This window comes from Botrytis deweyae, assembly GCF_014898535.1.
Source record: "Botrytis deweyae strain B1 chromosome Unknown BDEW_018, whole genome shotgun sequence".
Classification (NCBI taxonomy): domain Eukaryota; kingdom Fungi; phylum Ascomycota; class Leotiomycetes; order Helotiales; family Sclerotiniaceae; genus Botrytis; species Botrytis deweyae.
In genome coordinates, this window is record NW_024066225.1 from 33,172 (window position 1) to 44,906 (window position 11,735).

An 11,735-nucleotide genomic window follows, 5' to 3' on the forward strand; every position below is an offset into this window, starting at 1 on the left:
CTTTTGACATGATTTGAATTCCTGAAAGGACTTCCGCTAATCATTATGATAGATATTTGCCAATATTTGATTGTGAGTTGGTGGATGGTCGTTGCTCTCTGTCGAAACTCTGGAAACAAGTCTTTTTGCCTAAGATATTCAATTCTACTATGATTTCGCTTTCTACGTAACATGTGATAGTTACAGAAAGTGTATGTTCCATGGTGGTGGCATCTTCATATTCATTCCCTTAGGTTCACTCAGGGGTGGCATAATAGCAACAATAATGATAATGATAATTGAAAATTTGAGTGGAATAACATTTGGTTGGAAAGATAACCCTGCGTCCAAGCTATACTAGTGATCCTTATCCTAATTAACATATGTAATGGCCAAAAACCATCCAGTCGATGTTCCCAGCATATCGTTCCTCAGACCATTTGCAAGCTCTTGTTTACAGAAAATCGTTTGGATCAGCCATGCATGCTATCATATCCGTGCACACTTTTGGTTGTCCCATTTAAACCTATTGAACACCGTACGCCCACGCCACGCTCCAATGAAAATGATCAACTAATAAAAGTTCACAAAAGTCTATTCTTCCATCCATCCATCCGTACCGTACCCTACCCTAGGCGCAAGAAGAGCTATCCATCCATTCTTTGGTACAGTCAATTCCCGGGTGATATTTCTCTTGTCTTCTTCCTCTCCATTCGCATATTGAAAGACCTCGTTCCTTGATGTCAGTGGACAATCATGATCTTTCATTAACAGTCCACCTTCTCTTTGGCGCATGTCCAGGATCTACAGCTGGGCCCGAACTTGCTTGTAGTCTTGGTGAACCCCATAATCCCAAGGGAGCAACTTCATCTTCCTCTACTGCACTTATTTCTATCTCTTGGTTCTTCGCCACGGTTGCTTTATTATCTTCTTCAACTGCCGAAGTCGATGTCGATGAGACTTGTGTTTTCGCGTTTGTTCCATCATCTCCAAAATTCAATATCATGCTATCACCATCCGTGTCATCATTTTCATCGACGGATTCCCTAAGCGGAGGAGTGGCGCTCCAGAGCCCAATAGATGATTGCCTGGCCGGTGTAAACGTGCGAGGCTGAGAACTCGCTATGCTTGCTGTTCTTCTGATACTGCCCAGACTGGAGTTCATAGTCGTGGAACGATTTGGATCTGCAGGCTGACGTTCACGGAATGTAGACAGATTTGCGATAGAAGGATTGCGGGAAGAGACAGTACTATTCGGAGTAGATCGAAGGTGCTCTGTATTTGCTAACAGTTTTATATCATATTCGTTTGCGATTAATGAATTCTTCGAATTTGTACGAGAATGTGCCTTAGATGTTGCACCGGGGGAGGAAACGGGGATCTCTTCGGGTGTAGGTTTCCGGACGGCCATAGTTAACGATGCCATTCCGACGTCCATTAAAAGGGGTTGGTTAGTCAAGGCACCAATGAGTGCATTGCATCCGGCGCCATGAGTGACCAGGATAAGGACCAAATCCGTATCTTCATCTTCATGATCTTCGTCAATGGAAAAGTGCTTTCCAAGCTCTGGGCTAGAAGGAGTCTTGGTTGCCATTCTATCAAAATTCACACTAGTATTATACCAATCTAACATGCTGTGGAGGCCTTTGCGGAATCTTTTATGCATCGAGGGCCATTCTTCACCGTATTCACCACCATTTCCCCAACTCAAAGGCTCGCGCATACTGTCCCATTGATAATCAACATCAACACATGCATCTCTAGCGTGCGTAGCATATCCAGGTGGTATAGGATCAGATGTAGAAATTGCATAACTCGGAACAGGCGGTTGATAAATGCCGTGTTCAGAAGTGGGTAGATTACCATCGGCCTTCAAGCCTTGACGACTTCCATCACTTCCCACGCTACTCAAACTGCTTGTTCGATCTCTTCTGGGTAGCGCATGGCTCAAACTCGACACTGATGGGAAATCTTTTTTCTCGGCTGTAATAGGACTTCCCCACCCACCCGGAAAAGGTTGGAAGGATGAACCTTGGGCGGAGAAGTCTCGCACATGTATCAAGCTATTGTGATCCTCTCTTCGTAACAGATCGGCTTTAGCACCGGCTACCATCATAATAGAGCTTGGGGGCGGAGTGATATGTTCAAAGTAATCCGGAGCCAGCCATTCTCCGAGAAACGCATCAACTCGTACTATCGATTTTTTTATGTTTTCAGTTTGCCCGATAATCTTGTTACTCGAACTCGACGCAATAGTCGTAGTCTCCAGGAGTGGGGCTAGTCTAGGCGAGTCTGTCGATGTAGTCGGGCGGACTCTGGGTGACGAGTGCATCTGCGAACTTTTGTGCTGGGAATGTGTGGAAGGGGATCGCTGAGAGTGATGTGTATGACCCGGGTTTTGTGCGAGGCCAGAACTTATGGCAACTGATGTCTGGACGCAGCGCAAAAATGGCGAGGTATGTATAATAACTTTGTGCCTTCTCTTTCTATTTTTACCTCCATTTTGAACATCTCGACCAACAAACTCATCGTCCGTCTCACGAGTTCGTAGGATGTTAGCTATACGGGCACCGAGAGCTCTTGATTGCGACCATCCACCATATGTAAGAGGCGGATCGTATGGAGTCGGAGTTGTGAGGTACCATTGATTATCTGCTTGATCGAGGCGAGCACCATGTCTATGTGAAGGGTTAGATATTACTGCCAGCAAAAGAGTCCTTTATGAGGATATATGTGAAACGGTAATGTTAAACATTTGTTTACACGACAAGAAAAAGAACCCCCAATTTGGTGATGATGCAATTTGGACCGTTAGAGATCTCTTACCTGACAACAATGATAACAGCCGGAGGCCTACCCATTGTTATTTGCTGAGAAATCTTCGATAGCAGAGCATACAGTTAATGGTAAAGATGGCTCGTTGAAATGATTGTCAGAGGGATTTTAAAAATGAACCGTCGATGTACAGCAAATACTTAGTGCAAAATTATCTTGGAAATAACTCAAGTGTCTGAGAATTGTTTGAAACGCGGGTCGCGCGGGGCGGGGCATGTCAGAGCATGTGATAGCTTCAAGCCTTTAATGAAAGGCAGAAAGTAATTTAAGGCATCAATTTTCAGGAACGTAATTGCAAACGTGCTGACGCGCCCTCGAGGCGCCCAGGGGAAGCTCTGACGATTGGTAAGCTCTTGCTGCGCCTGTGCCAACTGACTTCGAAGAAATCAGTGTTAGAAGATCACATTAATTGTACAAACCGTTTGACAAGTTTGACAAGTAGCCAAAGTACAAAAGAAATTTCTGGAAAGGCAACCCATTTCGATATCGAAATATATTCCATCATGAGGTTATCCAGCTTCATCCACCTTCCCCTGGTGTTTGCGCCTCTATTCGCACCTTTACTTGCAACTGCAGAACATACAAGCAATTGGGCAGTCCTCGTATCAACTTCGCGATTTTGGTTTAATTATCGACATTTAGCGAATGTCCTCTCTCTCTATCGTACAGTCAAACGACTAGGAATTCCAGATTCTCAAATCATTCTTATGTTACCCGACGATATGGCATGCAATCCTCGAAATGCCTTCCCTGGCACAGTCTACAGTAACGCCGATCGCGCGGTGGACTTATACGGAGACAATATCGAGGTGGACTACAGAGGATACGAGGTTACAGTAGAGAACTTTATTCGACTGCTGACAGATAGAGTTGGTGAAGAGATGCCGAGAAGTAAGAGGCTTTTGACGGACGATCGAAGCAATATCTTGGTTTATATGACCGGTCATGGTGGTAACGAGTTCTTGAAATTCCAAGACGCAGAGGAAATTAGCGCATTTGATTTGGCAGATGCATTTGAGCAGATGTGGGAGAAAAAGAGGTTTGTTTGACTGCGACCTCAGAGTAAAGCATATACTAATTATAATTCCATAGGTACCATGAATTACTCTTCATGATCGATACTTGCCAAGCGAATACCATGTACAGCAAATTCTACTCTCCCAATATCATTGCGACGGGCTCTTCGGAAATTGATCAATCATCATACTCTCATCATGCTGATAATGATGTTGGGGTTGCAGTCATCGATCGATATACATATTACAATCTAGACTTCCTTGAAACTCAAGTTCGAGAACCTGGAAGTAAGAAGACGTTGGGTGATTTGTTTGATAGTTATGATGAATCTAAAATTCATTCGCATCCAGGTGTTAGATGGGATCTATTCCCGGGTGGAGAGCAAGGAGGTAGAGAAAGATTACTGATGGATTTCTTCGGAAATGTGCAAAATGTGGAAGTTGACAAGATTGCAAACGACACGGAATGGAAAGAGGACCTACTTTCACTAGGTAAGAAGATTGCTGAACTTCGTGAACGAACTGAAGCAGCGGAAAAGAATGCCACGTCCTCTGCTCCACTTTCAGGAAATCATCCGACTCGCAAAATACGTGCTGCGAAGGTTGAAGTAGATAACTCTTGGTGGGCCAAGAAAGCTGTGGGCGCGTGGGCTTTAGCAGGATGTTCACTTGTTTGGCTTGCAGGAACATACTTAGAGTCGGCATAGGTTCTTGTATTTTATGCCCCATGTTATATGCCACCTGCTTTTCTATTGGCGGCTTCTATGATTGGTTATTCTAAAAATCCGAATATCCCAAAATGATTTACGCCAAAACTGCCTCGACTGCAGCATAATTTGTCCCGGCACCATGATGAATCTTTCGGAGTTTCAATCCCGATAGAGTGAGCAAGTTTACCCACTGCTTTTTCGTTCTCTCACGTCCGCTCAGCGTCATCATCGTCAAATCCATCCAACCAGCTTCGACATCGGCGGCAATTGGTGGAAGAACGATCTCCGAGATTACCAGTCTTGAAATCTCGGGTGTCATTGCATCGGCAATGACTTTTAGGATGCGAACACAATCAACATCTGGCCAGTCATGCAGGCATCGACGGATGTAATATATTGGAGCTCCTGGTCATCGTTAATCATTACACATGCAAGGCACAGGTTTCGCAAGGAGAGAAGGAATTGGCAATACCTTTTATAGGTTGAGGTGTGAAGAAATCATACTTCATGGTCGTAACTTCGGGAATTGTATGACCAATTGCATCGATCAACTCATCTCGTTCTTGAAGTACCACTTTCCCTGGAATTTCTTTCACGAACTTCATGATTTGCTTCGTCACGTGTCCACTGCCGCCACCTATATCGACGACTAGCACAGTCTCATCGTTGGATTCAATCTCTTTCAATTCATCTTTGAATGGAAATATTCCAACCGTCCAATTGGTGGCTACGGTCTGGGCGATCATGGCCAAATTCAGGTTTTGGAATCGCTCTGGGAACGCGCCAATATGCTCCCACATATTCCTCTCCCCAGTTTGGTGCGCGAAGCAATATGGATTTAGGAGGTGATCTTCTGGACTTTTGAAGCCATTTTCGCGGAAAAACTCGTACATTCGGGCGTTGGCGAGGTTGTATTCATCAAACCTATTGATTTGCGTTAGAACAAAGTAATGGTGATTTGTGAAGCATTTTGGAAGGGCGTGGGATGTGCTATGGTGGAAGGATTTCCTGACATTAATTTGAATATTCCCCTAAGCTCTGGGGCCATATACACCATGGAGTATGGTGTATGAGCATATTCCTCTTCCCCTGTCTCCGCAAATGTTCCAACGGCCGTAAGGACTCGCATGAATCGAACTGGTACAAATTCAGTTCAAAAGCATATTGAAGGTGGAGCATAAACACTTACCCAGCAGTTCTTTCTCTACGCCGAGTTTCTCCGCTAATGCTGTAGCACTAGATGATGAACCATCGGTGGGTAAAGCATCAAATACACCCATTTCCAAGACTGCTCTCAAAGTTCCTGAATGTACTGACTATTCATGTGTGACGAATCTCAAGTCAGCTTGCATATTTCCCCTGCTCTACCCACATATGTCATCACTCAATAGCAAAGATTCATCGTGATTGATGTTCCTCGTGAAAGCCAGGCCTGTATTGCCAAACACTAGTAGACTCACGTTTTCAAAATTGGAAAATACCATATCCACCGGACCCCTTGCTTTCCTCACCAGCCTATCCGTTTCCATGAAAAGCTCTACATGCTTTTGGCTGATCTCTCCTTTGGATTGAATATCCTTTTTGGCTAGATTTTGAGTGGCTACTGATTCATAGGTATCAATTGCTTCACTGACTTTACTCAATTGCTCTCTCATACTTGCAATCTCTTGCGCCAATGATTCTGGGGATTTCTCCATGATAACGACGATTGGCTGGCTTGATTTGTAGAGTGCTCCGTGCAAGTGATCTATGTAAGTCGTATCGGAGATTTAAGTTGCATGAATCGACCGGAACGGTAATCAGTGAGCAAAGGCTATGGAGTGGGTAATGGTTTCGAATGATATGGTAAGACAAATGCCAAATGCAGGATGCAGGATGCAAGATGCAAAAACTTGCGATGTGAAGAGTAGGGTAAATAGTGAATGTAATGGTATGGTGTCACGAGCTACTCACCAGAGCGGGCAGTGAATACCTAAATCCACCCGCACAAAATTGCCCGCACCTACACGCGCACACAACCACACACACATGGATATTCCGGCATCAGAACGTGGCATTACCTTGGTCCCTATGCATACATATCACAACTTCATGAATGCATTCGATCCATCATCCGTGAGTGACAAATGAAGGCGAGGTGAGTGGGGTTCCAACACTTGGACTAAGGCTCAAAGTAGATGTGATCCGATAACACACCGACCATACATATCTCATACAGCAAATTATAGATCCACTTGTCGTTGGTGTGGACGGGAAATAATTGTCAAGAGGAAGAGGGGGGAGGGAGCGAGGGAGGGTCTTGGAGTCTGAGTCTTGGAGTCTTGGAGTCTTGAGTCTTGAGTCTTGAGTCTTGAGTCTTGACGCTTGAGAGGGTTCAATGATCAATCATCAATGGTTTCTTCACAATACCTTCATTTTCGTGGCTCGTATGGTGGCTTCACAAAACGGAGAGGTGGACGGAAAGATTATAACTAGAGATCAGAGGAGACATTCAATTGGTCAATTCCGAGGATAATTGAGGGGTTTTATTTCACACTCACTTGATAATCGATATATTATATGATCTGTATCATATTTTATCATAAAAGTATCATATTCTTTGCCATGTGTATGTTATCATTGAGGTCCATGATACAGATTGTATGTACCATGCTCGAGCCATGTAATTATATTGCCTAGACATATAGTACGATTACCTATATACACACCGCCGTTCGTAAGAAGAAGACAAGAGAGAAGAAGATGCTTAGGTATTACAATGATTATGTAAGATTATATTATCGTGAGTGGGTGAGTAAGTAACCCTCAGTCTCCCTAGGTACGTACTCTAGGTATACTACACATATATAAACATATACATAAACACATAAACACATATATACATATAAAAATATACATATATAGGTACATATAAACATATACATACATATATACATATACAGATATACGTATATACCTACATACACACATGCACACATCCACACATACACCTCTATCTTCTGACCGGGGAGTTGGATCCCACCATGCAATGATACCCTACATCTACACCTCCCTTGGTTGAAGATCTGATATGAACACATGCACACATGGACCTTTGATCCTTTGAACCTATCACACAACAGAATTGAATGCTTCCTTGGATCTTTACCGTAAGTTGAACCCAAGGAGCCGGAAAAAAAATGAATCAAAAAACTCGGAATTATCTCAAACACGTTTCTGTCTCCATTTATCCATTTCTAATCCACCTCTGCGATATTCCTACTACGAATAGAGACTAGATACTCACATCACATTCATCCTCCGAAAACCCTATCCATTCACTCCGTACCTAGGTAGTCTAGTGAAATTATATCAATCTTTAAATCGATAACGATATATTTCTTATCTCTTATATCGTATAGATTTATACAACCATACACATATACACATACATATACACATATATATCGAATCACTTTCATCTCCTTTGATCTCCTCCTTCATATATCTACCTAGTATTCATTCATACTCGTCTTCGGCGGACATACACACATCCATCCATTTGCAATCAACCTACCTACCGACGTATAAAAGGCGGCCCGTGACGCAGCGGTTGGACTAGATCATCATCAACATATATAAGCTTTACCGGCAATCGAATTCTGTTCTCTCGTGTGTCAATTGTCAATCATCATATTATTGTAAAGAGTTTCCAAAAACATCGATACCAAAGTCCGCGTAGCCATGTCACAATCAACGGGAAAAGATACACCACAAGCGACAGCAGCTTCTTCAGATCAATCACAACAGAATATCCCACAAGCTACAACTTCTACCACCTCGGTCCCCCCGCAATCAACAGAACCAACATCCCTCGATCAATCCGCCACTGCCACAACTGGAAATCATGATTATACACAAACCGAAAACGTAGACCAAAGTATCGCCCATCAAAGTGATGGAGATCAAGATGATCATGTCGAAGTGGTAAGTAAAGGAAGCTTTCTTTCACATCCTTGTCAGGATAATCATAATCAATCAAATATCATGTGAACCATCCGCCACTTCACTTCACTTCAGAAATACTAAGAACTCCACAACTGTAGGATACTCATAGCGATGCTGATTCCAGTTGGGACGACGACGATGTATCAACAGCCTCTACATCTATCACTTCATCCATGTTAAACTACACCTACGAAAATGGTCGTCGTTATCATGCCTATCAGTCCGGTTCTTACCTTCTTCCTAATGATGAGGCCGAACAACAACGACTCGATCTCAAACATCACGTGTTCAAGCTCATTCTGGGTGGGAAACTATTCTGCGCACCTATAGATCCTAATCCTCAACGAATCCTTGATATCGGAACCGGAACTGGTCTTTGGGCAATTGAGTGTGCCGATGAATTTGCTTCCGCTGAAGTCACCGGAACGGATTTAAGTCCTATCCAACCGGGCTGGGTACCACCGAACTGTAAATTCATGATAGATGATGCTGAGAACGAATGGTTGTTTTCTAACAATCGACAATTCGATTTGATTCACTGGAGAGTTCTTGCATCTAGTATATCAGATTGGCCAAAATTGTTCAGTCAGGCTTATACGCATGTTAGACCCGGAGGATGGGTTGAAGCACAAGAGCACGAGGTCCATATCGAGAGTGATGATGGTACTGATCTCAATGCTGGAGATCTGCAAAGATTTTTTGGATTGATTGATGAAGCAAGTGTTAAGAATGGAAAGATGATGGATGAAGTTGCTGGAAATCAAAAGCAGTGGATGATTGATGCTGGGTTTGTCGATGTTCATGATCAAGTCTACAAGGTACCCATTGGCCGCTGGCCCAAAGACAAAAGACTCAAGGAGATTGGTATGTATTATCAAGCTCAATGTTTGGATGCCGTCGAACCAATCAGTATGGCGTTATTCACCAGGGTTTTGGGATACAGCTTTGAGGAGGCACAAGTGATGATGGTGGGACCAAGGAATGATATGAAGAATCCCTTGAATCACGTTTACATGAAGTTTCATTTCGTTTATGGAAGGAAGCCAGAGTTTTAATGGTGGAGCTGCGGGATAGTGGTGTAAAAAGCTCGAGGTTGCAGATATGGGGTTGTTTGGATGATCGGTCCTTTGGGCAAAATGTAGTGCCTTATCATTGGGGTGGACTTTGAGATGGTTCGATCATCGCTTTTATGGGAGCTTTCAGTGTGAGGATTCAAACGATGCCTTGTCTTATCAATGATAGTATCTCATTCAAAAAGAGGAAACAGCTCGAACATTCATATATAGACATGCAAACGCTTGATTATTTAGCTCTTGCGGTTGCACTTAGGAATATTTAATTACATACTTTGAGATTCATATGAAAATAATTTTAGGATAGCCCCTCTTTCCTGATTACGTCAATTGATAGTAAGTTATTTTGGATGGCTTTGCACACGAGGAGGTGTATGTTGAGTTGGACACACTCCCTTCAGTAGTTCTCCAGAAACATCGTTCCTTTGCCCCTTTTTAACACACTGGTAAGACCGATTAGTGAAAATTAGTTGAAATCGCATCTTTGGGTAGAGAATTTGCTCAAAGCACGGTGTATCATTTATCAACAGAATTCAAACTGTAAAGGGCGGGGTCAAGATCACCGTTCAAGGGGGATGCTCTAATATTACTTTACATCTTCAGACTGATGAACCAGAGACGGTCTTCTTTTGCCCCATAAGATGAGATGATCTAGAAGTTTTAATATCATTCTCATTGTCATATTATCGCCGTCATCGAATAATCACCCGCCTCCCAAGTACCTAAGAATCGAAATCTTCATCCACCCTCTCAAAATACCTCTTCAAATCATTCACCGGACCACCGCGATCCCTCTTTCTGATTATTCCATTCCGAATACTCGGTTCCGATCTCCACGATACCGAATCAAGTAAATACACCCTAATCAAATCCGAATCCATGGTATTTTGCCACACGTATGAGATTGAATCGAGAGTCTTCTCGAAATCATCACGATCATGACCGTCACATCGATTTTTGATACTCCTACGAAACTCTTCATACTTTACGATACAGCAATTCTTAAGAGCGGGTATCTGAACCATATCTGCGAAAACATAGAGTTCTAGTATTTTTCTCATGGAAAAGTGGATTTTCTCGTTGACTCTCTTGTCGATTTGGGCAGCGAGAGTGTCGAGGAACTCTTTTCCGATCGCATCTTCGAAAAGTGTCTCCGCCTCGCCTTTCCACGTTTCGTTTTCGATAGCGTCCATGAGTGCCTTGATTCTTTTCTTAATTTTTTCGTTGCTTTTTAATGGATCTTCTTCACTGTAATTATTCTTCTCGCTTCTTTCGAGGGAATCTCCAATACCTAATGTACTCTCCTCTACTACTTTTCGCTGAGCTTCTGTCTCCCACTCTTCAATTTCCAGGCTCGAGCTACTGAGTTCCCGAGTATACAACCAGCCCATGAATAAATCAAAGATTTCTGTATTTGTTTCGGGGAGTTCAATGGTCCCTGTATTTGTCTCCTGGAATCCAGATGTGAAAGCGGCCCGGAAATAGGGGGAGGTGTAACACATGAGATCTTTATGGACGGCGAATTCTTGAGATGAGGAGCCTACGTAGATACGGACTATGGGACTTCCTAGCCATCTGAGATTGTGGTTAGTGAGACTTTGTGTGAGAGGGATGAGAGAGAAATGTGTTTAATGTGTAGGATATTTGTTTCGCTTACCTTGTCACTTTACGGAGGTCCTGGGCTGGGCTCATCTTGTCTATCGGTCAATTACTAAAAATTCTTGGTTGTTCGTGCAGTGCCCTTGCTTTGGAAATAAAAGTAGAGGACACTTTCACAAAATGGTACTTGCAACTGGTAGTCTTGATTTAGATAATTTGTTTCCTACGGTAGAGACTACGGTAGAGACTACGGTAGAGACTACGGTAAAGACTACGGTAGAGACTACGGTGCTGGCAATCTACTAGTGAACCACCTGAATAAACGTAGATTAGTATGGGCTGTTGAGGATTACAGGTAATCTATTACTCTCAAACTTTTCGTAGCCGAATGAGAAATCAGAGTAAAATATGTCGGGCATGACATCGATTGAATGCTGAGAGTTTTCTGGGTCCAACTTCAACTCGTATAATGGAACCTGACGCCGGGTACCATTCAAAACATTAAGATATCTACACAGATTCTTGCATAGTCTACA

General features: G+C 43.1%; 5 protein-coding genes across 5 annotated transcripts; 2 read left to right on the forward strand and 3 right to left on the reverse strand.

The window, feature by feature from the left end:
- Nucleotides 1-296: 296 nt before the first annotated feature.
- On the reverse strand, nucleotides 297-2,956 carry EAE98_007504 (uncharacterized protein). The gene is made up of 2 exons (XM_038955127.1): nucleotides 2,806-2,956; nucleotides 297-2,657 (listed from the first exon to the last, which is right to left on the reverse strand). The coding sequence occupies exons 1-2, from the start codon at nucleotides 2,838-2,840 to the stop codon at nucleotides 734-736; spliced, it is 1,959 nt and encodes a 652-aa protein (XP_038808305.1). The 5' UTR covers nucleotides 2,841-2,956; the 3' UTR covers nucleotides 297-733.
- Nucleotides 2,957-3,317: 361 nt separating this feature from the next.
- Nucleotides 3,318-4,537, forward strand: EAE98_007505 (uncharacterized protein; the record flags this gene model as incomplete). Its single annotated transcript, XM_038955128.1, has 2 exons — nucleotides 3,318-3,853; nucleotides 3,907-4,537. 2 exons carry the CDS (start codon nucleotides 3,318-3,320, stop codon nucleotides 4,535-4,537), a joined length of 1,167 nt encoding a protein of 388 aa, XP_038808306.1.
- Nucleotides 4,538-4,634: 97 nt separating this feature from the next.
- On the reverse strand, nucleotides 4,635-6,237 carry EAE98_007506 (uncharacterized protein; the record flags this gene model as incomplete). Its single annotated transcript, XM_038955129.1, has 5 exons — nucleotides 4,635-4,945; nucleotides 5,013-5,464; nucleotides 5,554-5,677; nucleotides 5,730-5,856; nucleotides 6,001-6,237. 5 exons carry the CDS (start codon nucleotides 6,235-6,237, stop codon nucleotides 4,635-4,637), a joined length of 1,251 nt encoding a protein of 416 aa, XP_038808307.1.
- Nucleotides 6,238-8,263: 2,026 nt separating this feature from the next.
- On the forward strand, nucleotides 8,264-9,582 carry EAE98_007507 (uncharacterized protein; the record flags this gene model as incomplete). The annotated part of the gene is made up of 2 exons (XM_038955130.1): nucleotides 8,264-8,506; nucleotides 8,626-9,582. The coding sequence occupies 2 exons, from the start codon at nucleotides 8,264-8,266 to the stop codon at nucleotides 9,580-9,582; spliced, it is 1,200 nt and encodes a 399-aa protein (XP_038808308.1).
- Nucleotides 9,583-10,322: 740 nt separating this feature from the next.
- EAE98_007508 (uncharacterized protein) lies at nucleotides 10,323-11,292 on the reverse strand (the record flags this gene model as incomplete). The annotated part of the gene is made up of 2 exons (XM_038955131.1): nucleotides 10,323-11,175; nucleotides 11,258-11,292. 2 exons carry the CDS (start codon nucleotides 11,290-11,292, stop codon nucleotides 10,323-10,325), a joined length of 888 nt encoding a protein of 295 aa, XP_038808309.1.
- Between the last annotated feature and the right edge of the window lie 443 nt (nucleotides 11,293-11,735).